The sequence below is a fragment of the Geotrypetes seraphini genome, chromosome 16 (assembly GCF_902459505.1).
Source record: "Geotrypetes seraphini chromosome 16, aGeoSer1.1, whole genome shotgun sequence".
Classification (NCBI taxonomy): domain Eukaryota; kingdom Metazoa; phylum Chordata; class Amphibia; order Gymnophiona; family Dermophiidae; genus Geotrypetes; species Geotrypetes seraphini.
Window position 1 is genome coordinate 46,579,128 of NC_047099.1, and position 24,662 is coordinate 46,603,789.

The 24,662-nt window shown below is 44.7% G+C and overlaps 1 protein-coding gene across 3 annotated transcripts in view; it reads left to right on the forward strand.

Moving 5' to 3' along the window:
- The first annotated feature begins 1,376 nt into the window (after positions 1 to 1,376).
- Positions 1,377 to 24,662, forward strand: part of CACNA1A (calcium voltage-gated channel subunit alpha1 A) — a 134,752-nt gene continuing 111,466 nt past the window's right edge. For all 3 annotated transcript variants that reach the window (XR_004537250.1, XM_033924194.1, XM_033924195.1), the window contains exons 1-3: positions 1,377 to 2,352; positions 20,494 to 20,599; positions 23,052 to 23,191. Coding sequence is in view for 2 of the 3 variants with exons in the window: in XM_033924194.1 (XP_033780085.1) it covers positions 2,084 to 2,352; positions 20,494 to 20,599; positions 23,052 to 23,191 (515 nt within the window). In the remaining variant the exon portion in view is untranslated. The remainder of the gene's footprint in view (positions 2,353 to 20,493; positions 20,600 to 23,051; positions 23,192 to 24,662) is intronic.

Genomic DNA, 24,662 nt, shown 5'->3' on the forward strand with positions numbered 1-24,662 from the left:
ATAATGCTTTATCCAACCAGCTAAAAATAGACCGTAAATTCAATACTGGTCACTGGATACGATGTCGGCATTGAATTTCCGGGTTCCCCGCAGACCGCAGGAAATCACCGGCAATCTCCTGCGGTCTAAATATTGGGGGGGGGGGGGGGTTATATATTTATGCAATTGTGTGTGTTTTGTTACATGGTTGCACCATTTCATGATATGAAGCCACTTAAAGCCTGCAGCCGAGAATGCTGCATGGAGTTGAACAAATAAATAGATAAATAGATAAGCGAAAGCCTGCTGCTGCTTAGCTGAAATCTGATTAGTAAGCCGAGATTTATTTCAGAGCCACAGTCAAACCCTCTGTAGTTGCAGGAGCTTAGGGAAGAGTGATCTCTGTCTACATTAGCCAAGGTTCTTTTATCTATTTATTTATTACCCGAGCCTGTCAAGTACCCCAAATTAGAAATAATGTTCCAGAACCTGCAAAATCTCATGATACCCTTCCTAAACAGCTGGTACACTCTATGGATGACCCTAAATAGGGTTATCAATGAAAGCTGCCCACCTGAGCTCCAAAAGGGGGGCTGGTACCTGGGTAAGTAGGGACCTCAGCAAAGCTTAACCATTTCTCTAACAAATTTCTATCACTGTGGACATCAGGGCACAGAGCAGTAGCCAGTGCAAAACGGCAAGAGTGACTTCTGGCGACCCCCTTCCCTGTTGGGCTTTCATACTTGCAGAAGGTTAGTTTACAGCTTCCTCTCCCCTCCCCTCCCCCCCCACTTGGCATCTGCATGACTGCCTACTCCTCAATGGCCCTGCCTGTAGCCAGAGTTACATCCGGGTTGTGTGCTTCATCGCTGCAAGCAAGATTTCTGTGGGGTTTGTTGGGTTTTTGTTTTTTTTAGAAACTGGCTGGAAAAATGTACATCTCATTTTGGCCTCTTCTCTCCTGTCTCCTCTCCCTTCACAGTGTTTCAACAGGGCATCTATTTGAGACACGGGTTCCCTTTAACAGGGCAGATTCATTTTCTTGAAGAATGGATGCCTCAGCTTCAGTAAAAGCACAAACTAGGCAGAAAATTCTGCAGCCAGCACTGAGGGTGGAAAAGGCAGTGTATTTCCAGCCTTCCTGTGCATTTTTCAGTCCCTGGTCTCCTCCCCTTCCCTCCTCCCCCCCAAAACTCCAGTGGGTTTGCCTGGGCAGCAGCAGAGACGGCAGCAGCCATTGGCCCTGGGGTATCATGTGCCCACCTTTGCTGAATGTTTCAGATGGTCTTGGTTGCATTAAATTGATCACTTGCTGCTCATTATAGCTCAGCCTGCCAGTGGATCAGACCTTTTTTTCCCCCCATTTTTTTCTCTTCCCCCCTCCCTTCCTAACACCAGAATTCAGGGGGAGCAGGAGGAGGAAACGAAAAATGCTAGACATTGCAGCATCTAGGAAAATGTCCTGAGCAGATGGTGGACGTCACATCTCTCTCCCTCTCTTTCATTTTGGGATTTTATAAGATTTCATTTCTGTGTTTCCAATTCCAGGAAGATGCACATTTGAGAGAAATAAAAGGTGACCAAGGGGCAAGAAGAAACGACAGAGAGAGGGGGAAAGTCTGTGCAGCTCCAGGAAAAGATCCAACCCGATTTTCTGAATTCTTTTTTCTGCAGATGCTGCAACATTCAGGTCTCAGGATGATTTGACGGTGGCCAGATCTTGGGGATTAGTAGAACTTCTGTTTTTCCCCCCCTTGGCAGACACTGTGCAAGCAGCAGCGGTACCGATTTCAGATTCCAGAAACCTGTGAAGGATGCAGTGCTGAGCAGGTGCAGAGAAGGACAGAAGAAAGACCGTATTGCTTTCTGAAATTTCTCCTCTCTCCACCTCCTCTTCGTCTTGCCATTTTTGTTGGTTTTCCAGGGAGAGGAAGGGAGGGACTGAGGATGCCAGAACCAGCCGCATGCATCGCCTGGGCACCTTGTGTCTGAGCCGGCACCAGGCTGAGCCACAACCAGTTAATGGCATGCGATGTTGGAGCGCTTCCTCTCTTTTCACTCCTCCAGTGCAGAGTAACGTTCGTTGGCCTTTGCTCTTTGCAGGATGGCTCGCTTCGGAGACGAGGTGCCAGCCCGCTATGGTGGGGCAGGTGGCGGTGTGGCAGGAGGCGCAGGACGTGGAGGCAGCCGGCAGGGTGGACCACCAGGAGCGCAGAGGATGTACAAGCAGTCCATGGCTCAACGGGCCCGAACTATGGCTCTCTACAACCCCATCCCGGTACGCCAAAGCTGCCTGACTGTCAACCGCTCACTTTTCCTCTTCAGCGAAGATAATGTGGTGAGGAAATACGCCAAAAAGATCACCGAATGGCCATATCCTTTCTGGGGAATGTGATTAGGGACCCAAAGCCAGCACAGCATGGTCCCCATGGAGAGGTAGGTGGGGGAGGGGGAGAGATTTGGTTGACTGCTATCATTGTTTGGTTGTAGACTTCTGAGCTGAGGAGCCCATACCACACCAAGCTGGAGATGAGTGAGTTGGGGGCATCCCCTACTGCTGTGAAATTATTGAGAAGTTGAGTTTTGCAGGGATTGAGGAACGGGCTGGCAGGGATAGGTGGAAGGAAGTTCATACTATCAGAGTCCAAAGGGTTTGGTTGTTCACTCTTGTTCTTGAGTCAGAGCTGAACTAGGCATTCAGGTGGGGTGAATTGACCTGAACTGAGGTACCCAAAGCCAGAGCTGCTGTTAGACATCTGGGGCCCCAGGGGTTAGGGGTCTCAAATCTCATTAGCAGGCTATGCCTTCTTGCGTGTGCCCTATCTCATGTGGGCCTAAGGCGATTGCCCATCCTCCCCCCCCCCTTTAGTGCTGACCTGCTCACTGCCATTGTTCAACTAGAAGAGGAGTGGAGATGGGAATGGAGAAGAAGAAGTATCACTAAACCCCTTCACTCTCTAGTGGGTAAAAGAAGGGGTTTCTTGCTGATGCCCTTTGAGAATCAGATTTCACTGATGGAAGGAAAAGTGGAGGGAAGCGGTGGAAAGGCTTCCAAAAACTGCTCTCCAGAAAAGGAGCAGGACAGGCATTCACAAATATATTGGGGGGAGGAGAAGGCAACAGGAAGATAGGACCCCCTTCTGCCCAATGTTTCTGGCTCCCCAGTTGGTGTTTGGCAAGACATTGATCAAGACATGATCTAGGGTTTGCCCAGAGATGTGAACCCCTGCAAGTAGCACTGTACAAAAAGGCCCCACAGAATGTATCTCCCTCCCAGAAAGGAAAGTGCTGTTTATGCTGTTCAGAGCTGCACAGGAAAGGAGGATGGAGCAGCTTTTAGCAGGGCTCAGATCTGCGTCTCTGGTGGAAGGGTAGGGCTCGGAGGCCCACGTGGGGCTGGCTGCACAGACCTGGGATTTCATTTGCTGCAGCCCTCCTCATAGGCCATTTCACATTTCTGCTGTACAGGAACTAGAGCAAACCATTTGCAGACTGCTGATTTCTGACAAAAGTCACATTTAGCAGAGTGAACTTACTGCAATTCTGGATTGGTGTGGAAACAGTGGTGCAACAACTTATGTGGCTTTGTTTTCATGCCTTGGGCTGACTGAGGATCAGTTTGCCTTTTAATTTCTGTCCCACCAGTCAGAACCAGCGCAGTGAATGAAGGATTCCCAGATCTGCTCGTGTGGGGAGTACGGATGGGTTAGCAGAAGCACAGGTTGTCTGCATGTGACCTCTGTCCATTGGGCCGGATCCGTGTGGACAGCCCTCTACTGTTATGTAGTGAGAAGCCAAGCCATAAAGGTGTGGTGCTTTAATGCTGTGGATCACGGGTCTGTGATCTGTGTTTGCCCCCCATATATAACCTGTTCTCTTGCTCTGATCCACGCTGTGTCGCGTTCAAGCCCTGTGAGCAAGGTGTAGGTAGGAGAGGGATGTTTTTCTGCTGTGTGTGCAAGAAATCTGTGCAGGCTTGCTCACACCTCCAGACTTCCCTGCTGACAGATTCTGAGGGATGGACAGGCGGGCAGGCAGGATGAGCAGAGAGCCAGAGGAGGGGTTCTGCAGGATTTTTCTGGGTGCTTTTTGGCAATGATTCTCATCCTCCTTTTGCATGAATGAAGTGTTGTGTTCTTTAGTAAGAGGTAGAAAGAGAGTAGAAAACATGTCTGACCTGGGCTGACCCTGCTTTTGTCCTTCTTTCGTGATGAAATGAGGGCTCCATGCCTGCGGTTTTCCTCCCCCTCTGCCTCTGTGGCATAAATGGACTCTTACAAGATGCTTTACAAAATGGAGACCCCCCACCTCACACACACACACACACACAGAGCTAGTGACCATGTTTGCTGTGCCTGGAGCTCAGGCACACTGAGCCGCTTTCTTCGCAGACCAGAGTTTTAAACTGTAGAAGCCATTTTCGCAGAGGCCAAATACCGTGCAGTAGCTAACCTGAGTCTTTGCTGCAGTCCCTGCGGGTATGTGTCACACTTAACGCATTGGCAGTGAGTGGCCCCTTTCTCTGTGTCTCTGCTGAGAAATTCATTGTCCAGAGCAACCTGGCAGGGTAAATGCAGGAGTTGGTGGGGAGAGAAAGATTTGCTTAGTGCTGAATTTGTTCTTTAGCGGCTTGCATTGCTCTGTCAGTGCTGTGCATGAGATCTGCAGGGCACGGTGTGTATGTAGATTACACTGCCATCTCCTGTGCTATACCTGTGGTGGTGCAGTGTGTGTGTGTGTGTGTGTGCTTGTTCCTTGTATTATATGGGCCCTGTAGTGGGGAGAGTGTGTCTGTCTCTGTATGTGTGCAGATGTGCAGGGTAGGGTATTTGTGGGGAAGAGGGACGGCAGCCTATGTGTGTGCGTGATAAGTTAAGTAAAAAGTGATGGGGCGGTTTCAGTTATGATCCTTGCATGCGTGGTTAAAGTGCACAGAGCGAGGGTTTTTGAAAGTTTCCAAACCCAGTAACCCCAGGGTTCCAGGGGCCCAGCCAATTGGTGTTTGGCCCACCTTTGGCGCTGCTGTGGATGCACCTCTGGTTGGGTGCTTAAAACAGCTGGCTAGCGCTGCACATTAGCACCAGTCGCCTATCCTCTTCCTATCCCGAGCTCCTGTGGTGGTCAGTCTCAGCTCTATCTTTTTGTACCGAGGTGATGCCGAAAATCCCCCATTTATAGAAAACACTGGTTCATTTCCCTTAGGCTCAAAGCAAGCCACAGGTCAGCAGAGACCAATAAACTGAGGATAATAATTTAATAAATGAGATGTAAACCAACTTTGGTAGGCAAAGGTGAGAATTGCAGCATTTCCTATTTTCAAAGCAGGGGCATTATTTTTGCTGGGAAAAGGAGGTGCGGCTGGCTGCAGATATTTTGCCTTCAAAGTGAGAATGGGATCTGCTGTTATGTTGTAATGTTGCTACTATTTTAAAGGAAAAAAAAACCCAAAACCAAAAAAAGAGAGAATGTGAAAAGTGGTACAAGCCCATCCCAGAAGCCTGATTCCCCATTAAATGCTGACAAGGGAAAGTTCTCTGTGGAAGCAGAAAAGGGTGGGCAACCTCTCGAAACTAAGCAGACCTTCAATGCGTCAATTTTCCAAAGTCCAGAGTCCCAAGGATATGCAACAGGGAAATACTCCTTCTCTGCACAAAAGATCAAACAACTCACACTGTTATTTATCAACAGCTCAAGGCACTTCCCTGTCCCCTGAGGGATTGCAATCTGAGTTGGTATTTGAGGCAAAGGAGGGTTAAGTGACTTGTCCAAAATCACAAGTGTTGGCGGTGGGATTTGAACCAGCCTGCTGTTCCCATCACTAACTCGCTTTTGGAAATTCCTTTCCCCTTGAAGTGAACCAGCAGTCCAGTAAACCCTCAGTATCAGTGCCCAGCTGGAAGACTAACTGTGGCTTCTGGAAAGTCATGTAGTGGAGGAAACTGGCTCAGTGAAGAGAGTACAAAGAAAGTCCAGGCCTGCGTGCGTGGCACTTCCTTATTAAAGGAAAAGGGAACGAGGATGAGTCTTGAATACTGCCTTTTTGCGCTTGCACATTCAAAGCGGTTTGCATATATACAGGGCAATGGAGGATTACCGTAAGCGACTTGGTCCAAATTGGAAAGCCTTTTTAAAAGGTCCTGAGTAGATGAGGTGGCGGAGGTTACCTGTGTGAGCTCCTGAGCTTCTCTTTGACTGATCGAGCCTTTTTGCTAGGATGCCACCATCATGGAGTGAAGGGAATTTTGTCTTCCAGTAAGGAGTATGACTATCAGCTTTAAAATGAAAGAGTGACATGCCTTTTTGCAATTTGATTTTACAAAATTCAATGTTTGCATGTAGCTTCCACATGCACCTTCAAGATAACCTTCCCCTCGCCGGGATACTTCTTTTCCTAGACAGAGCTGACACAGGCAAATTACTTCTTTCTCTGTGTAAAGCAGTTAGTTGGCCAGATTGCCCCCCCAAATCCAGTAGGAGAACCAAGACTATCATTGAACAAAGAGGCAGCCATCCCTTCAAGCTGCTCCTCCCTAGATTTTAGTCTCTCCCTATCCTTTCTTCAGAGGCACACTTGTGGTCCCACTTTTGCACAACTGTTCTGTTTTCTTCCAGCACTGCACAGCTCGCAATGAGTTTGAACTGCATGGTATTCTTTTAGTCTTGCTAGAATAGAGTGCAAGTTTGAGTAACCCATAGCTCAAACTCACCAAGAGCTGTTCTCTTAGGCTGCCGTGGCTGGCGTCATGATTGTTGCAGTTGTCTGGGTAGATAGAATCGACATTTCAGCCATCATGCTCTGGCTTTCATCTCCAAGAGCTGCCTGGTACAGATACGAAATAGCATAATTGTCATGGAGGTAGGTTGGCAGCTAGTGTCTGAGGAAAACGTGGGGCAGATAATGTACTGTAGAAAGAGTCGGGGGACACACTTAGGGTTGTTGTGGACTTATAATGAAAAATGGAAATGAAAGAACATTTGAACCCGAGTCTTCTAGCTGTTCTCTGCTGTGGGGATGTGAGTGGTGGTTTCGGTCCTAGATGGAGCGATGTCGTTGTTGAGCTACAGCAGGGCTTGTGCTCTTGTTTTCTGAAGTGTTGCAATGGTGGTGGTATTTGCCGATCGTAGAGTTGGTAGGTAGTGTTGCTGGCTGTGGTGTTGGTGTTTCTGGAAGGGCAAGTGGTGGTTGATGTGGTGCCATTGTTGCTACTTTGTGGTACTGCTGGTGACATGTTAGTCGTGTGGTTGTGAAAATGTACTATCATGAAACACTTGTTCTCTGGGTTTCGTTTATTGTGAAAAGTAAATCCTTATAGAGTACTTTGACAGTTGACTCACGTTTCATCAGTTTCCTCGTGCTTTTGGCTACATCTCTCTGCTGTTCCTTCTGTAACGTTTTCAGAGAACTCTCTCCATAACAGACTGGGGTTACTGCAGCATTTCGGAAGCTTTGTTAATCTGGCTGTAGATGAATTCCATTTGATCGCACTTGGTACTAGCACCTTGGCTGCCTGCCACCTGTTTGAGTGGAACCAGCAGGAGGATTGTTAAAGTTACTTAAGAAAAAGGAGTTTCCAGAAAAGTATAACCGTGCCATTATGACCTCTTTTTTTCACTCCCGTTCCCCCCAATGCATGTACATGCTAAGTGGCTGCTCGGTTTGCATGAGCAGCAGTGATGCCGCTCTGGTGTTTAAATTGTTCTGTGTAGTCCCTTACATTGAACTCAGGGCCATCACTGTTACTGTCCATTGAACTGCTGAATGTTGCTCTTCTACCGATAATTTCCTATATCCGCCCTCGCCTCACTCCACCAGTGGCTGAAAACCTCTGCAAGAGGAAGTCATATGGAGGCAGATCATTTCCTCTGAAGACTTGAATCCTAGATCGTAATCTGTTGTTCGATGAGATGTGATTAATCATTTCTTAGAGACCACCCATAAACCTGAAGGCAATCGATGTGTTTTATATTCAGGCACTTTCCTGTCCCTGGAGGACTCACACTCTAAATTTGTACCTGAGGCAGGGGAGGATTAAGTAACTTGCCCAGGATCACAATCAGAATCTCATAAGAGCAGGGCTGTCTAGGTCTTTAGGCCAATTCAGCTTTCCTTACAGCAGTGAAACTGCTGTGCCCTACTTTAGAGGAAGGAGGAAGGCAGGACAGAAATAGCACCTTTCATTCCTCAGCTGGGAGGTACCAGGGGCTTAACTGGAGCAGTACTTTTCTCCCAATTAATGGCTTTAAGGTTGTGGATGTGAGGGTCAGTGTCTTTTTATAAGTATGGTGGCTCTGGTTGGGGGCCAGTCCTCCATCCTTCACTTCAGAGAACCAGAAATTCCAGGCTCCATGAGGATCCTCCTTCTTTCTCCTCTCTGATGAGGGCACCAATTAATCCCTGCCCTCTCCACTCACTGGCACACATCCCACCCCCACACTGTGTGAGATCCTATCACAAGGCCTGGAAGAGACCCAGATCTCTCTTTAGAGGTGATGCTGGGATACAGGAAACCCGGTCTTGCCTCACACTGGGTTGACAACTCAGAGGTTATTGCTATTTGGTGAATCCCAGCGCAGTTTCTGTGTAACTCTTTCTGGGTTCCTGCTGAAAGCAAGGTGTTTTATCTCAGCTGGGTTTCTGCTACTTAAATATTTCATAAATAAGAAATGCAGGCTGTGAAGCTCTGAGTTGTTTGATAATAAAATTAATGAGACTTGTACCTTCCTCAGGTCATGGGAAAGAGCTTGTTAATTTCCAGCGAGCAGTTATGCTTTCTTGTCTCTCTCTGTCACTCTCTGTTTCTCCTGCAGTCTTTCCTCTATCTTGGCTTCCCTTCCCTCTGTCTGTATTCTAAGAATGTAGATGTGGAGCAGGAGAAAGTTAAGAGACCCAATTTCTAGGCATCATTACTCGGATGCTAATGCAGGGAATTTGGGGCCGGTGTGCTGGATCATGGCGCAAGGGACCAGGCCATGGAAAAGCTGCTTCTAGCTGCAGCTTGAGTTCTGGCAGGGCTGGAGAAGTTGCTGGATCCTAGAGCCAAAACACTACTACTTAATAAAGGCTGAAAGCTGATGCAGCTTGCTCCCCCTGCACTGTACGAGTGAGCCAAGGCAGTAAGCACATTCAGATTGGGCTAACTTGCAGCGTTTCTGCAGGGTTTTACTGCGGGCACCCAGCTTTGCCTTTTTCTGCACCCAGTGATCTATCCTCTCATCCCTCACACTTAGCAGCTTTCCTGAAACCATATACATGATTTTCAGGTGAAAAGTAGCGAGCTCAGGGGGTTGGAGCCATTGGTTGCTTGTTTTTATGTTGATTTAGTGGTGATTCGGGGTATTCCCTGACCCCAGAGGTTCACAATCATAGTTTATACCTGGGGCAATAGAGTGATAAGTGACTTGTACTAGATCACAGGATTTAAACTGAACTTCCCTGGTTAACAGCCTGGTGCACTTGGCTGCCCCTTCTCTCATCTCGTCCCCTCTCCCTTTCTCTGTCTCTCTCCCTTTGCCCCTTTTTCAGCCATGGAAGAAGGCAAACTTTCTTCTTCAGGCACTGACTAGCATGGGGCTTGTTTCACTCCCTCCATCCTACATCTGGACCAGAACCAGGTGCAGACTGACGTTAGAGAAATTCTGGCTAGCACGGGGCTTGTTTCACGCCCTCTATCCTACATCTGGACCAGGACCAGGTGCAGACTGACGGTAGAGAAATTCTGACTAGCACAGGGCCTGTTTCACGCCCTCCATCCTACATCTAGACCAGAACCAGTGTAGACTGACGGTAGAGAAATTCTGGCTAGAACAGGGCCTGTTTCATGCCCTCCATCCTACATCTGGACTAGAACCAGGAGCAGACTGATGATAGCCAAGTTCTGGACATCAGGAGCTGAGGCCTCATGAAGAGACTGAGGAGCTTAGTCATCAAACCTAATGGAATGAGGTCTAATCAGAGTGTCCACGAGAACAGAAACACTGAGATCAGATAGTGCAGGGTGAATTGAGACCTCATTCATAGCTAGAGCTGTACCGAGTAGCAAATTCGGCCAAATACAAAGAAGGAAAAATATTATTTGGCCAAATATGAATACAGAATAAGAATAATGGACATTGGGTTTTAACGGACCCTGAAATCAGAGATCAGCCCCCTCTTTTACTAACACATAGTGCGCGTTTTTGCTCCGGCGCTCTAGGAATTCTATGAGCATTGGAGCAGTTACTGCCACTGCCGGCGCTAATACCTGCGCTACGCATTAGTGAAAGAGGGGATAAGTGTTTATTTCAGTAGGATTTAGCACAGTAGAATCCTGGATTTGAATTTGACCGAATATGAATAATGCATTTGGGGGCCTATTTGGTGCTGACTCGATTTGAACATGAATATTCGATACAGCTCTGCTCAGAGAAGAGAGGAGGTTCCGACAAGGTAGTATAGACACAAGACCTCTCTCAGTCTTTTCTCTACCATCTCTCCTTGGTGGAACAGCTGTTAATCTTTCCAAAGTGAAACGACCATACTATCCATGGCCCTGTTGTGCCAAGCGGTGCTCTTTCATGGTCCCCCCCCACACACACTTGACACCCCAGGTACCCTCCCCTGGGTTCCCCGTCTCCTCTCACACTGCTCCCCTGAGAACTTGAGCACTTTGCCAGGGGAGGTTGGAATGTGCACTTTTGAGAGACTTTGCTGAATTCAATGGGACTTTCATTTTCCCAGACTGACATGGACATTTTTCAGGAAAAAAACCCCCAGCACTGCATCTCAGTATAGGACATTTGTAAGAACAGCTGAACAGGATTTTGTGTTTAGCTTCTGGGAACTGTAAGAACAGAAATATTCTCTCCTGGTCCCTTGTATCCCTTTTTGGTCTTTCTTAGAAACAAAATCTTTACAAGATGAAAACCCATGAGAGCAGTTTAGTGGTGATTTTCCATCTCAAAGGGGTAAGATGAAGGAAGGAAGCTTGGTCTTTGCTTGTCATTCTTTGGTCTACATTGCTTTTTCTGCCTATTTTCAGTGGGAGGCTGAGGACACTGACTGAAACAGGAAAGACATTGACAGGGATCAGCAGAGCGAACCCCTATATGCATAGAGGTGAAGTGAAACTGGAGATTGACCGGACAGACTGGATGACCTCTGGTCCTTTCCCAGTTCTCTCTCAGTTCTTTCCTTCCTCTCTCTGCCCTTCTCTCCCTTGGAGGTTTCAGATTCTGAAAGTCTTAACTTTCTCATGCCAGGCATTTCTTCTCTCTAATGTAGAGGCACATTTTGAAGTAATTTACAAAGAACCTGGTATTCAGCTGGAGGTGGTCAGTGATTTTTGACCCAGATGTTTAATTTCAGCCTGGCTGCTGGAGATTATCCAGGTGCTAACTGACGTTCACTCCCAGTACTCAAATCCATCATCAGCACTCAGGTAACTTCTGGATCTGCCTCGACTCTGCTGCTGGACTATCCCAGCCAAGCTCTAGAGCTAGTCAGAGCTATTTACATTACATTAGTGTTTTCTATCTATGCTTGTATTGGGAGCCAGTGTGAGTCTTGGTAAGCAGTGGTAATGTGATCGTATTTTTTCAATGAATATATCAATCTGAGAGCTGTGTTTTGCACCGTTTGTAATTGTTTTAAGGTATAGGCGGGGCATGACAGGTTTAGGCTGTTACAGTAGTCCAGGATGCCCAGGATTAGCGTTTGAACCATAAATTGTTCTTTGTTGAAGTATTTTCAGATTTTTCTTAGGTTGTACATGGTTGCGAATGCCTTCTGGGCTGTTTTGCTGATTTGAAGTTGCATGGTGCAGCCCTTGTCTATTATTATTCCCAGCAGTTTTAGGTTGGGTTGTAGAGGGTATAGAATGGAGTTTAATTCTAGGTTTGTTATGGATGGTGTTTTGTTTTTTTCTAGAAGTAGGAATTTGGTTTTGTCTTGGTTCAACTTTAGTTTGTGGTCTCTCATCCATTGAGATATTGTTTCTAGTGTTGAATCTATTTTGATTGTTGTGTCATTGGTGGATTGGTCGAAAGGCAAGATGATGGTGATATCATCTGTGTAGCTGTATGAGGTTATGTCTAATTTGTCTAGGTATGTGCCGAGTGTGGCTATGTAGAGGTTGAAGAGTGTTGGGGATAGTGGCGCACCTTGGAGGACTCTACAGGGGTTGTTCCAAGTTTCAGATTGTTCTTTCTTTGTTTTGACTCTGTATTTCCTTAAGCGGAGGAATCCTTCAAACCAGTTGTAGACTCTACCTGTGATTTCTATTGCCTCCAGTGTTTGTAGTAAGATGTCGTGATTTACCAGGAACCTCTCCCGCCCGGATAAGTCGTTGTCAATATTGACCCCAAAGGTTTATCCTTGTTAAGGGGCTGTTTGCACTTTGTTCACGAATGTGGGGACTTTCAGCTGCATTTAGAGGAGCCACGCTTAGGAAAGGTGTGGAGGAGAATGAGAGTGCAGAATCATTTTCTATCAAGGCGACTAGGCATTATGTACAGAAAGCTCAAAGCACCAGTTTAAAATATAACTCACTTTTCCAGCAAATGATTGCATTTACTTTCAACCTGCAGCACATCTCAAAGGCAAAATTTGCACAAACATTTACATTAGAAATTTGAAAACAGTTTCTATACAAATGTAAATCACAGAAAGGTGGCATATCAAATTTATTACCCCTTACCCTCTTGAGCTTACCTTGATTTCCCAGGAGAGGGTAAACCAGGGCTACTCTCCCTTCCCCTTCTTTGCATGTAAGCTCAGCCTGTCTTTAAGAACAGAACAACCCTATTCTCTTTTGCTTTGCACTTTCTCATTTTCTCCAATGTAAGACATTCATTAGATATTCTATCCTCCTACAATGTTCGTTTAATTCTTGCTCTGTTTGCTTGGGGAAAGGGGACAGTGAAAATCAGAATCTCTTTATAAAGGACTATATCTACCCCTTCTGTCTGAGTCAACAACACTGGGAATCAAAGCTCTGTCTCATAAGAGCTACATTGCCAAGTTAAAAATTTATAGATGCAGCATTTTCCACAGTACACATAAGCATATTATAGGATCTCATGGCCCCGCCCCTGTTCCATCCCCTTGGCTTTGGTCATTGACTCCTGAAGTAGAAGAGTACCATCCAGTGGCTAATGAAGAGCAGAAGTAGAAATCTGGCCAATGGTTGAATGGAGATAGGCAGGGCAGGGTGCTCTTGTATTGATTGAGCTTCTGGGAGCACTGCCAGGAGCCCCTAGGACTATATCAATACAGTTTGCAAAAGTAAAAGCTGCGTGTTGGAGCCATAAAGTATTTTATTTTATTTTTAATGATAATACTTGCATTCAGGTCTTACCTGAAGGTCCTTGGAGGTAGATGAGAGTATGTAGATCTGCTCATTGTGTTGCTGGTCTCCCCCCTAAGAGAGAGAAGAGGTTGGAAAGACCAGGCTGATGTAGTGAGCCAGCAATTGAGGTTAGTTATATGCAGAGGTTACAATCCTAACTGCCTTACAGGACAGTCTAGGTGGGCCATTTTGGTCTCTATCTGCCATCACTCACCATGCTACTCAGGCCCTTTTATTATGGGCCTGAGGAAGCCAAGATGCTAGATAATTTCTTCACCTTTAGTAAGGTAGTAAAAGTCATTTTATCCCACTCAGCATCCCCTGTTGATTTTGGTAAGCCCTTGTGATCATGATTTAGAAACATAGAAACATGATGACAGATAAAGGCCAAATGGTCCATCCAGTCTGCCCATCTGCAATAACCATTATCTCTTCCTCTTTCTAACAGATCCCACGTGCCTATCCCACACTTTCTTGAAATCAGACACAGTTTCTGTCTCTACCACCTCTACCAGGAGACTGTTCCACACATCTACCACCCTTTCTGCAAAAAAAGCATTTCCTTAGATTACTCCTGAGCCTATCAACTCTAACTGCTGGATCTGGAAAGGCCCATCGGTCTCCTCCCCCCCACCTATTCCACCCCACTCACCCCAAAGTCCCCTACCATATATACCCTTAAATAAATCATGCAACAACAGTTTGGAAAAATTCAAGTTGCAGCTCTGTTTATTATAACAACAAATAAAAAATTATATAACCATCAAGCTACCACACAGTAACAAAAACAGCTTTTTGGCCCTGTGACCCCACCCCTCTCAGCAAAGGTCTGGGGGGGGGTGGCAGGTGCTGCCCTGCCCCTTTGATTGAGTCACCAGCCACCTGGGACCCGCTTCTGAACCAGCTGCCCTTCTGCTGCTCATCTCCAGATGAGCCCCGGCTTTTGGTAGCTCTAACCCCACCTGTGACTCTTGAGCTTCAACCCGGGAACCAACCACAGCTCAAAGGGTGGGAAAAACCACTGTTGAGGACCGGAAGAGACATGACCTCAGTGGCTGCCCGCTATAAATACAAAACCCCACCCCGCATGCTGCCCCAACTCCCAATCGCAGTGGGGCTGCACTTACTCCAATCCCAATTCCCCTCCCTTCGCCTTGCCCCTCCTCCCTGCCAATCGAGAGCTAATCTCGACGGGTTGACACGAGGGCCTTCCGGCCCCGTGTTACTCGCACTCATCGAGACTCGCTCTCGGGCTAACATTTAACTTCATCCTATGCCCTCTCATTCCAGTGCTTCCATTCAAATGAAAGAGACTTGACTCATGCACATTTACGCCATGTAGGTATTTAAACATCTCTATCATATCTCCCCTCTCCCACCTTTCCTCTAAAGTATACATTTGACTCCTTTTTGTGCTTATGTCTTGTATGTTACATTCTGTTTTAATAATTATTTTTAGTTATTGACTTGTTTTATTGGTTTTTAAACATAACACATCTTGAGCATTTTTGGGGCAGGGCTTAATAACAGTCTTTGGTTTTATTCTCTGGCAACAAAATCCACAGCCTGAACATTCATTGAGGAGAGCCCCCTCCCCCCACTTCCAGTTTCTTTTACATCCATTGCCTGTTAGTATATGATACAGTTTGAAGAATAAATAACCACAGCCGCTACCACCTGCTCATGGTTTCATATAATTATCATATCCCCTCTCTGGCCACTGTCAGCGGATGGACCTCACGTCTAACCTAGCCTTGTCCATCTTTTATTCTTACCAAAAAGAAAAGCACAATGGGTCTCAGATGCAACAAAAAAAATATGAAGCCCAGAAATCAGGGGAAGTAGATTTTATTCAAAGAGCCCAACAAGGCTCATGTTTCAGTGTGTTGCCTGCCTCAGAGCACTAATAGGAATGATGGGAAACACTAGTCTAGTTTGTGTTGCTGTTTTCCTCTTGCCTGTATGGTTTGCATCTTATGTTTTTAAGCATTAGGATTATTTTCTCCATGTTCATCTCTTGTACTTGCCTGCATTCAATGTAATCAGCCATTAAGACACCCAATTCCCCAGTCTCCTAAAATCCTCCTGCCATTTCACATATTCTGCTTGGATACATTTCTATCATATGCCATTTTGACTGGTTCATTTTTCCATGCTGTCAGTTGGAAGCTCCTGGGTTTAATTAGATATTTGAGGATAGGTTACCCTTCTGTATTGCGAAGTTTTGGTGGAAGGAGCTTGGCATGGTTCTGAAGTTAAGGCACTGCAGTACCAGTTTTGAAGACTGGAGGCAGAGGCTGGTGAAGTTAAGACACTGTTTTTGGTGATTGGACACCCTGGCTGGGAAGGAGGCTCAGCACCAGGCTAGCAGTGTGATATTGAAACACTTGAAGTACAGCACTAGGTTTTTGTGGCTGAACACAGTTGCTCAGAAGGAGCTAGCCATGGTGCTAAAATGAGGTGAGCTGTTTGCATGGCCCATGCCTCTGCTTGTTTTTCCTGTTTAAGTATAAGGTTGTCTCTTGAAAGCTTTTTCTCTTGATCCAGGAGCCTTATAACGGCTCTATGCTTTCTCTTTTAAGATAACTAAGTCTAAACCCTTTTTATTTCCTTCAGAAGCCTCACTAAAAAGGTTCAAAACTATGCAGAACACTGCTGTGTTTTGTAATGGGATATTTAATCCTTTTGGTCTAATTAGGGTCAGGTAGCAAGACATTAATACCCCTTCCATCCCCAAACACATTTAGATGTATTGGGCAACTCCTCAGTCTTACCTAAAAAGCTTAAGGGTTGTCCTCAGCTCCAGACTCAAATCTTACATTTCACCTTTGCCAAAATAGGCTGAGATGAGAATAATATCAGACAAAGAGAGCACAGGTATCCGTTTCCTGTGTCCATCCCTTTCAAACATGTAGGATGGGTGCTGGAACCTCTGATGCTCCTGATGCTGGCTGAGGGAAGTAGTGGGTCTGGGAGGAAACTGTATCACAAAGTTTTGCTGCAGACTCTGTCCTCTTATTAAACAGTAGGACATACTATTTTTTGTGATGCTCTAGTCATGCTTTGTGAAATTCCTGAAAGTATTCAATATTTTCCTGTATGAATCATATACTCTTCTTTTAGGTCTCACAGCAGATCTGAGATGCCATCAGTTGCTGTCTAAATCCAAACCAAACATTTTTCTTTACTCTGAAGAGATTTTGGGAGGGACCTGGGGATGATTGTCATTACACAGGACTGAAGGAGAAGCAAACTTGGTATCTGGTTGCACAGATTCCTGAATATTAGACAGGCAAGAGACCTTCTCCTTATCTTTGGTCTTGAAGCAAAGCTCCAAGGACAAAATTGGGGAGAGCTTTCACCTAGCTAAATAATAGCAGTTGGTGCTGAATCATGCAATCTCTTAGTTCCTCTGGGATGCTTTGCTTTGAGATTTCTGCAGTCCGAAAGAAGTTTCCTTTTAATCTACTCTTTACTATTAAAAGGCAAAATTACAAACCAATCCAGTGCTGTGCTTCTGAAACCTCCTTCTCTCAGCTTCCGTCTCCACTTGAACTTCCTCAGTATGAGATGGCTTTTGCATCCTGCTGATTCAGTCTTTTCCTCACAAAGCAATCAGTGGTCAGGAAGGGCTGCATTGATCACCACTGATCAGGGAGCATGCTCAAGCTGCATTTCTCCTCAGGCACCCTGAACTGCTGCTTCTCTCTGGCAGCTTTCTTCATAGCCTCAGAAACTGTGGTGTAGTCTTGAGATTTAAAAAAAAAAATTCAAATGGATCTTTCACTCTGGAGGTGGATTCCTGCCATCATTGAGCTCCTATTTAATTGTAAATCACTAATATGAATCCAAATTATTATGAAAGATACAGATGTAGTGTGAGAGAATGTCTCCTGGCTGTTGAAAAATGGTTGAATGTCAGAAGTATGGGAATTTTGGGGATCTCTTGTCATATCTAAAGAAGGGTGGAAGTGTGTCAGCTGGACCTAGATCACTGGTATTAGAGATAAGATGAAATTTTAGTCACAGATATAAGTGGAATAATATTATTCAGTGCTATACTAGAAGATTCAGCTATTATCATGCGGAACAGGGCTCAGGGAGCCAGATAATTGATGTACTGGGATGACTAATTTTATTTCTCAAAGCTTATTCAATGAGTGTTATCAAGTTTTCTAGTTACCAATAATCAAAGTGAGTCTTTAAATATTAGAATCATTTGTGTGGTTTGACTGAGCTTATGAGCAGTTGGAAATCCTGGCAATAAGTGAGAAAGCACAAAAATCAGAGCCTGTACCTCCTGACTCTTAAGAAGAAACTTCCCTTTCCAGCTCTACCAAAACCCTGTGCACTTTTTAAAGCCAGTTGTGTAGGTAAATCACAATTTGCATGCTTGAGGTAGCTTTTTGAACATTGACTGTATTTCATAGGGTCTCGCAACACAAGCACTTGCAGTAAATAACTCACACAGATTGTATTTTCAAACCTCCATGTGCCATTGTAAATAGGAAACCTGCCCAAACCAAAAAAGCAGGTGCTGTAGCAAATTTCAAAGGAAGAGTACACAAGTTCAAAGTAGATTAGAGGAAAAAGAGGCTAGATCAGTAACTGAGCAAAAATACAATTTAATAATCTAGACTAAAGAAATAACAAACACATATATCATTACCATTCATTCAGATTAATGATCATAACATCTACCAGATTAGCATTGTCAATCAAAGTACTGAAAATATCCCTCACATAAACCCACATGCAGTATGATCAAACAAGATATTAAACATGCTCTGGAAACACATACTTCTGAAAGAGATGTGTTTTGATCACTTTTGTAAATACATTATAATCAGTTAAAAACATAATTTCTTTGGGCAGACAGGACAAGTGTTAAGAGCCGTGATTAGCTTATAACAATAATGCTCTTTGACCTCACAACGCAAGTGTTAAAAGCTTTAGAGGGGCATTTTAAAAAATGCCTAAGTCCAGCTTGGACATTTCCAGCTGAATGTCCAAAGTTGGAGGTAGAAAAATGGCCTTTTTCGAATGGAAAAACTGCTGGACATCTGTGGTATGCAAACACAGAATAGTGAAGTTTCTGGAATCCTGTGGATTACAGGACCGGAGGCAACATGGATTCACTAGACATAGGTCTTGTCAGACAAATCTGATCAATTTCTTTGACTGGGTTACCAGAGAATTGGATAGAGGGAGTGCGCTAGATGTGGTGTATTTAGTACCCTCGTGATGGGCCCTAAAGTTACAGGCTGGGTCAGGAACCGGTTGAGTGGAAGATGACAAAGGGTAGTGGTCAATGGAGATCGCTCTGAGGAAAGAGAAGTTATCAGTGGTGTGCCTCAAGGTTCTGTTCTTGGGCCTGCTCTTTTTAACATTTTCACAAGTGATATTGCTGAAGGCCTATCAGGTAAGATTTGCCTCTTTGTGGATGATACCAAAATCTGCAATAAAGTAGACACCCAAGATGGTGTGAATAACATGAAGAAAGACCTAGCGTAGCTTGAAGAATAGTCTGAAATTTAGCAGCTAAAATTTAATCCTAAGAAATGCAAGGTCATGCATTTGGGCTATAAAAACCCGAAGGAATAATACTGTTTAGAGGGTGAAGAACTTATGTGCATGACAGAAGAGTAGGGTATGATTGTATATGATGATCTTAAGTTGGCCAAACAGGTTGAAAAGGTGACAGCAAAAGCTAGAAGGATGCTAGGGTACACAGGAAGAGATATGGCCAGTTGTAAAAAGGGGGTATTAATGCCCCTGTATGGTGAGACCTCATTTAGAATATTGTATACAATTCTGGAGGCCACACCTTCAAAAAGATATAAAAAGGATGGAGTCGGTCCAGAGGAAGGCTACTAAAAAAGTGTGTGGTCTTCATCATAATGCGTATAGGCACAGACTTAAAGATCTCAATTTGTATACTTTGGAGGAGAGGTGGGAGAGGGGAGCTATGATAGAGATGCCATAAAGAGGCTTCCATATTGTGGTGCCCATGATTTTTGGATAGCTTTCATTATTTAATCTGAGGTGAGAACATAAGACTAGCCTTACTGGGTCAGCCCATTGGTCCATCAAGCCCAGTAGCCCATTCTCACGGTGGCCAATCCAGGTCACTAGTACCTGGCTAAAACACATTCCATTCTACCAATCCAGGTAGCTGTGGGATAGCCTGAATTTGATTAATTTTGTAATTGTGATTCAGAGTAGATGCCTCTAGAAATCTGTCCCATGCAGTTAAGCCATCTCCATGGGGAACATCGCTATTTTGTGATTCTAGATGCATCATGACCAGGAGTGCATTAGGGAAAGCATGCGAGGGCTGTCGCTTTGTAACTTTTTTCAGGGTCCACAGATAAAAAGTTCTTGTGAATTTCATCCTAAAATAGATTCTAAAAATTCCCATAGTAGAAAAACTTACAGGCCAGTGTTCAAAAACACTTATCTGTAGAGCAGTAACTAGTGTACAGATGAATGCCCTAATCACCAATGTCAACGACACCGACATTTCCAACAGACTGCCCCAGTTCTGGCTGGATAGTATCACTGAAAATTCTTGTAGACTGTCTTGGAATTATCTAGATAGCACCGCTGCTAAATTTTACAGACTGTGATGGTGCCACAGGGTGGAATTTGAACATTCTAGCTAACTCTGTAGATGGTTGGCAATGTTCAACCACTCTCCAGACAGCTGTGTGAGCAGCAGTTACTGCTGTCCATTTATATTTGGTTCAGCCCGCCATCTAAGTTATGGTCTTGAATATATGGATAGATTTAAATGTTTTTGGCTGGTTTTTAAATCACAGGCTGATGGCAGTGTTGAATATTGACCCTTTAATTTCTGCTTTTCTAAAGAAAGTCTTAACATAGTTCTATGAATTCTGTGGGTAGAAGCAGAACTGGATCAGCTGGTCCAGCACAAATAAAGCTGTTTGGCTACCAGAAGAGAGAAATTGAAGCTCCCCACAAACTCCAGAATCCAGATCTCAGAATGGAAAACTTTAGACAAAAGACTGTCTTCTGGATTCTGTTCTGAAGATTTAGGATCATAGTTCCAGTGTAACTACTCCCAGCCTGAAGACAGAGCTGCAGAAATGTTCTAAGACTTGGTAATCTGAGCACACGTGTCCACACATTGTTAATGACAGCTGGCTTTTCCTTAATGCTTCTGTACTCCTTTTGAATACATGATTTTAGCCACTATCATTGCAAACTGCATCGTTCTCGCTCTGGAACAGCATCTGCCTGAAGGAGACAAGACCCCCATGTCCGAGCGACTGGTGAGTGTTTTCTTTCCTTATCTCCCAGATAACTTAGTAACTGCAAGAGCTTCCACTGACCCATGTCATGTCCTCAATGTTGAGTTCTGATTGGCGTTTTATGCCCAGACAAAACTGGTCACAAGGTGAAAGCTGATCTGGGTGTGATGTGCGGCTCCGAGTCTACATGTGACAGGATTTTGAAGATGGACATGTCCCAGTGAGTGTCTTGAATTGATTCAAAGCAGCTGCCATCTTTGGAGGGTCATGAGGCAGGAAGTGATGACACTGGGGAGCTCAGAGAGCTGTCCAAATCCCACTTCTAGACTAGGGATCAGGTGAAGGTACTCCTAGAGAATGACACAGGGACAGAATCTGTCCCTGTCCCCACGGTTAACTGTGGGAAACCATCCCCAAGTCATTCTTTAAGGAGAGAGGGAAGAATCAGAGTATGAATGGTTTCCAGCCACTGACCCTCGAGCCTTACTTTGAAGAACGTTGGTGTAGAAGGACTGTGGTTGAGATAGACACTAAAGAATGATGCAGGATGGTTTCCCGCTGTTATCTGCAGTGATGGGGACAGGGACAAATTCTCTCCCTCCCTAGCTACCTCTTTCCAAGTAGCTTTGTCCTCATGCCTGCCAGGTATTGCACAGTCTGCTAGATCTTGCATGCAGGTGTCTCAAACATGGTTTTATGCAATTTGGGGGTTGAACTGAACCAGACTGGGTCTAGAACCCTATTCTCTAACAGTTCCAAAACACGCCTATAATTTAGGTGTAAATATGTTCGCCAAGTGCAGAACTGATGCATACGCTTCCAGCCCTACATTGCGTAATTACATCCGTTTGTGCAAGCCATTGCTTACTGTGTAAAGGATGTTAACCTGTGAACAGTATAGAAGCAAAACGATTTGAAGAGGGGAAAAGGGATATGGTTGGATGTCTCTTAGACATTTTTTTTAAATGAGCCTTTTAATTTATCCATGCGACTGTGTGCTCCAGAAAACTCCAGCCACCATCCTAGCCAGTGAACATGGCCTCTACCCCATTGCCAACTGGAAGTGGAGTCAGGGTGGGATCTGTGCTTTTGCATAAGAGCCCTGGACAAATCAAATCACATAAAGCACAGCCCTATATTTGTCTGGGTTCTCCTATCCAATTAAGGGCTGCATATTGGCCTGAAGTGGAAAAGCTCTGGCCGTCCAAACATGCCCGATATTGAATGCTGGTGCCCTGAATATTGAAGCAGAAAGCCAGCAGAGGCTAAAAACTCACCACTGCTAGCTGAATATTTACCCCAGAATAGCGTTTAGGCAGAATTTTGGCATACATGGATGTGTGTGTTACACTTACAACTTGAACCTAGAGCATTCTGCTGCCTTGCTCCAGCAACCTTCTCCCCCTTCGCAAAAGTTTCAAGGCAGAGCACAAAACCTGGCTTTTTAATCAGGTTTTGACCTAAAACAACTTTTGCTTATCATCCACCAGCCCCAACACTAGCACTCTGCCCTAAACTTTCCCCCTACTTTCTCCCTTTTCCCTCCCATAATTTCCCTCTTTCTGAGCAGCAATTGCAAGCCGCCTCCTACCCCTCTCTTCACCCCCCTATAATTTCTTTATTGCCTTTCCCCCAACCTCCTTGGCACGATTGAAGTCTGTCCGATTTTTATTGGCGTTCTTTTCCTCCTTTGGTTTTAAATATTGTACACAGCTGTATTCTGCACGTCACTGATTGGCGGACTAGAAGACTTAATTAAAGTGCAAACTGTATTCAGCATTTAAATGTTGGAGCCCTTTTTCTATAGTATTCCACCTCCCACCCACGCTTGTAACCCCAGCCAGGAGGACTGCACAGCACACACCCAGGGATTGTTTTGGGGCTTTACTGTGCTGTACTTAGATCCTAAAGATCATAATAACAGTAAAAGTCTTGCAGCGGTCTAGAGCCAGTACCCCTGGGGGGCAGGGGCTGATGACCTGTTACAAATCATATTGGCAGCATCATAATTCATTGTCACAGCTTTCTCTCTTGGTCCTTCTGTCAGGGGCGATCTTTGCGGCCAGAGAACCAGATGGTCAGAGAGACAGAGGTGGCATTGACCCTAACTACTTCTCACTCATTTATATCATTAACCAAACAACACATTGGGACCAGCCAGGAATGAGGGAAGTCTCTGTATCAGTGCCCTGCCAGTACTAAATCCTCATCAGGGGCAATGTTCGACTGAACTTTAAGGGAAGGGCACTTGAAGCCACCTCTTTCACCACATGGCTTCTTATGAGGTAACAGAGCAGCGACAGGGTGACTAGCAGGTGAATATCACTCCTGAGCTGAGTTGGCTGTTCTTTCCCAGGGAAGTGAGAAACCTCTGCCTCTTTCCTTCCAGAGAAATTGGAATCATGTTGTCTTTTGAGGATGTTTTGGTCTGAGCTTTTGGGACAAGTGCTGACATCTTTCTCTGTCCTTTCAGGATGACACTGAACCCTATTTCATTGGAATCTTTTGTTTTGAGGCTGGAATTAAAATCATTGCATTAGGATTTGTGTTTCACAAAGGATCCTATCTGCGCAACGGCTGGAATGTGATGGATTTTGTCGTGGTCCTCACAGGGTGAGTTACTTTCACTATTCTCTGTTGAAAGTTTTCTTTTCTTGCATGTTAATCACTGGAGCCACCCCTTAGAGTGCAGTGAATGTAGAGTACCCCCAGTATTGAGAATACTCATCCATTGTGTCCAGAAAGGGTTAATTTGTACTGTGTTTGGCTCCCCAGTCATTTGGAAATGTCGACACCTATGATCTTAATAATGTTTAGTCAGCTGAGGCTTGCTCTATCAATGGATTTTAAATCTAAACCCCTGTCTTTCCGATCCTGTCTGTCTCAGGATTGATATTCAAGCTAAGTGATTTAACTGGCCAGAATTAGCTCTTGGCTGGTTAACAATGACAAAATGAAAGGGATATAAAATCACTGTAGCATAGAAAATACAACAAAAAGAACAAGAGAACTTAGGATCCTTCAATCTGAATGATCTGGCATGGCCTATGTTTCGGCCAAAAGTCTGCATCAGGTGTCCAATGACTTCTAAATCTCAACCCTACTCCTGATACACAAGGTCAACAAAATCTCATAAAAAAAATTTTGTCCTCTCATGGTATGAACATGTGGATAAATATAGCATCACAATTTTGCTACGAACTTTTCAAATGTGACTACAAGAAAAACGCTATGCAATCACTACCCTTATTCTATCAACAGTTGATTATTGTAATATTGTACTGCTTGGTGTACCTTCATCAGTATTGCAATCATTGCAAGTGGCCCAGAATTCAATAATTAAGGCCTTGTTTAGACTGCAGAAATGTGAGCATGTTTACTGGCTACTACCAGATTAAATACAAAATTATTGCTATTGAGTTACTGAGTGTAAAAGGGCTGGCGCCCGAAATTACGCTCTGCCACTCACAATGATTTGGCAATTCCGACGTGTAAAGAGTGCGATCAGGGGTTATTTCCTGTTCTGGCCCCAAGGAATGGAATAAACTTCCATCTTATATCAGAAAGCAAGAGAATACTTTTACATTTAAAAATATATTGAAGTGGTATTTATTTTATCATGTGAAATATCCAGAAGAATAATGGAATGTTATGGACGAAATTGTGACATTGCTGTATCAAGTTGTTAGGGTGGAGAAGATTTAAGATTGTATTCGTTATATGTTTCATGTATTTTATGGGCTGTGAATGTTTTGTTGTACTCTGCTTTGGAAAAACTGGACTATAAGCAAATAAACTAAACTAAACTTATTTAGTAAGGCCGTTAGTGGTGCAAAACCTATGATGTCATCGAGCACAGCATACACAGTACAAACGCAGTGCTCTCGATCCACAGCAGGAATGTAGAATCACCTGAAATGGTTAATGCTGCTGAAAATAATTGGCTAGCATCAAACTAAAAACGTGGTGTTTTGGGGAGAAGTTGGCGTAAGAACATAAGAATTGCTGCCGCCGGGTCAGACCAGTGGTCCATCGTGCCCAGCCTCCAGTTCAAAGACCAATGCTCTAAATGAGTCCAGCCTCA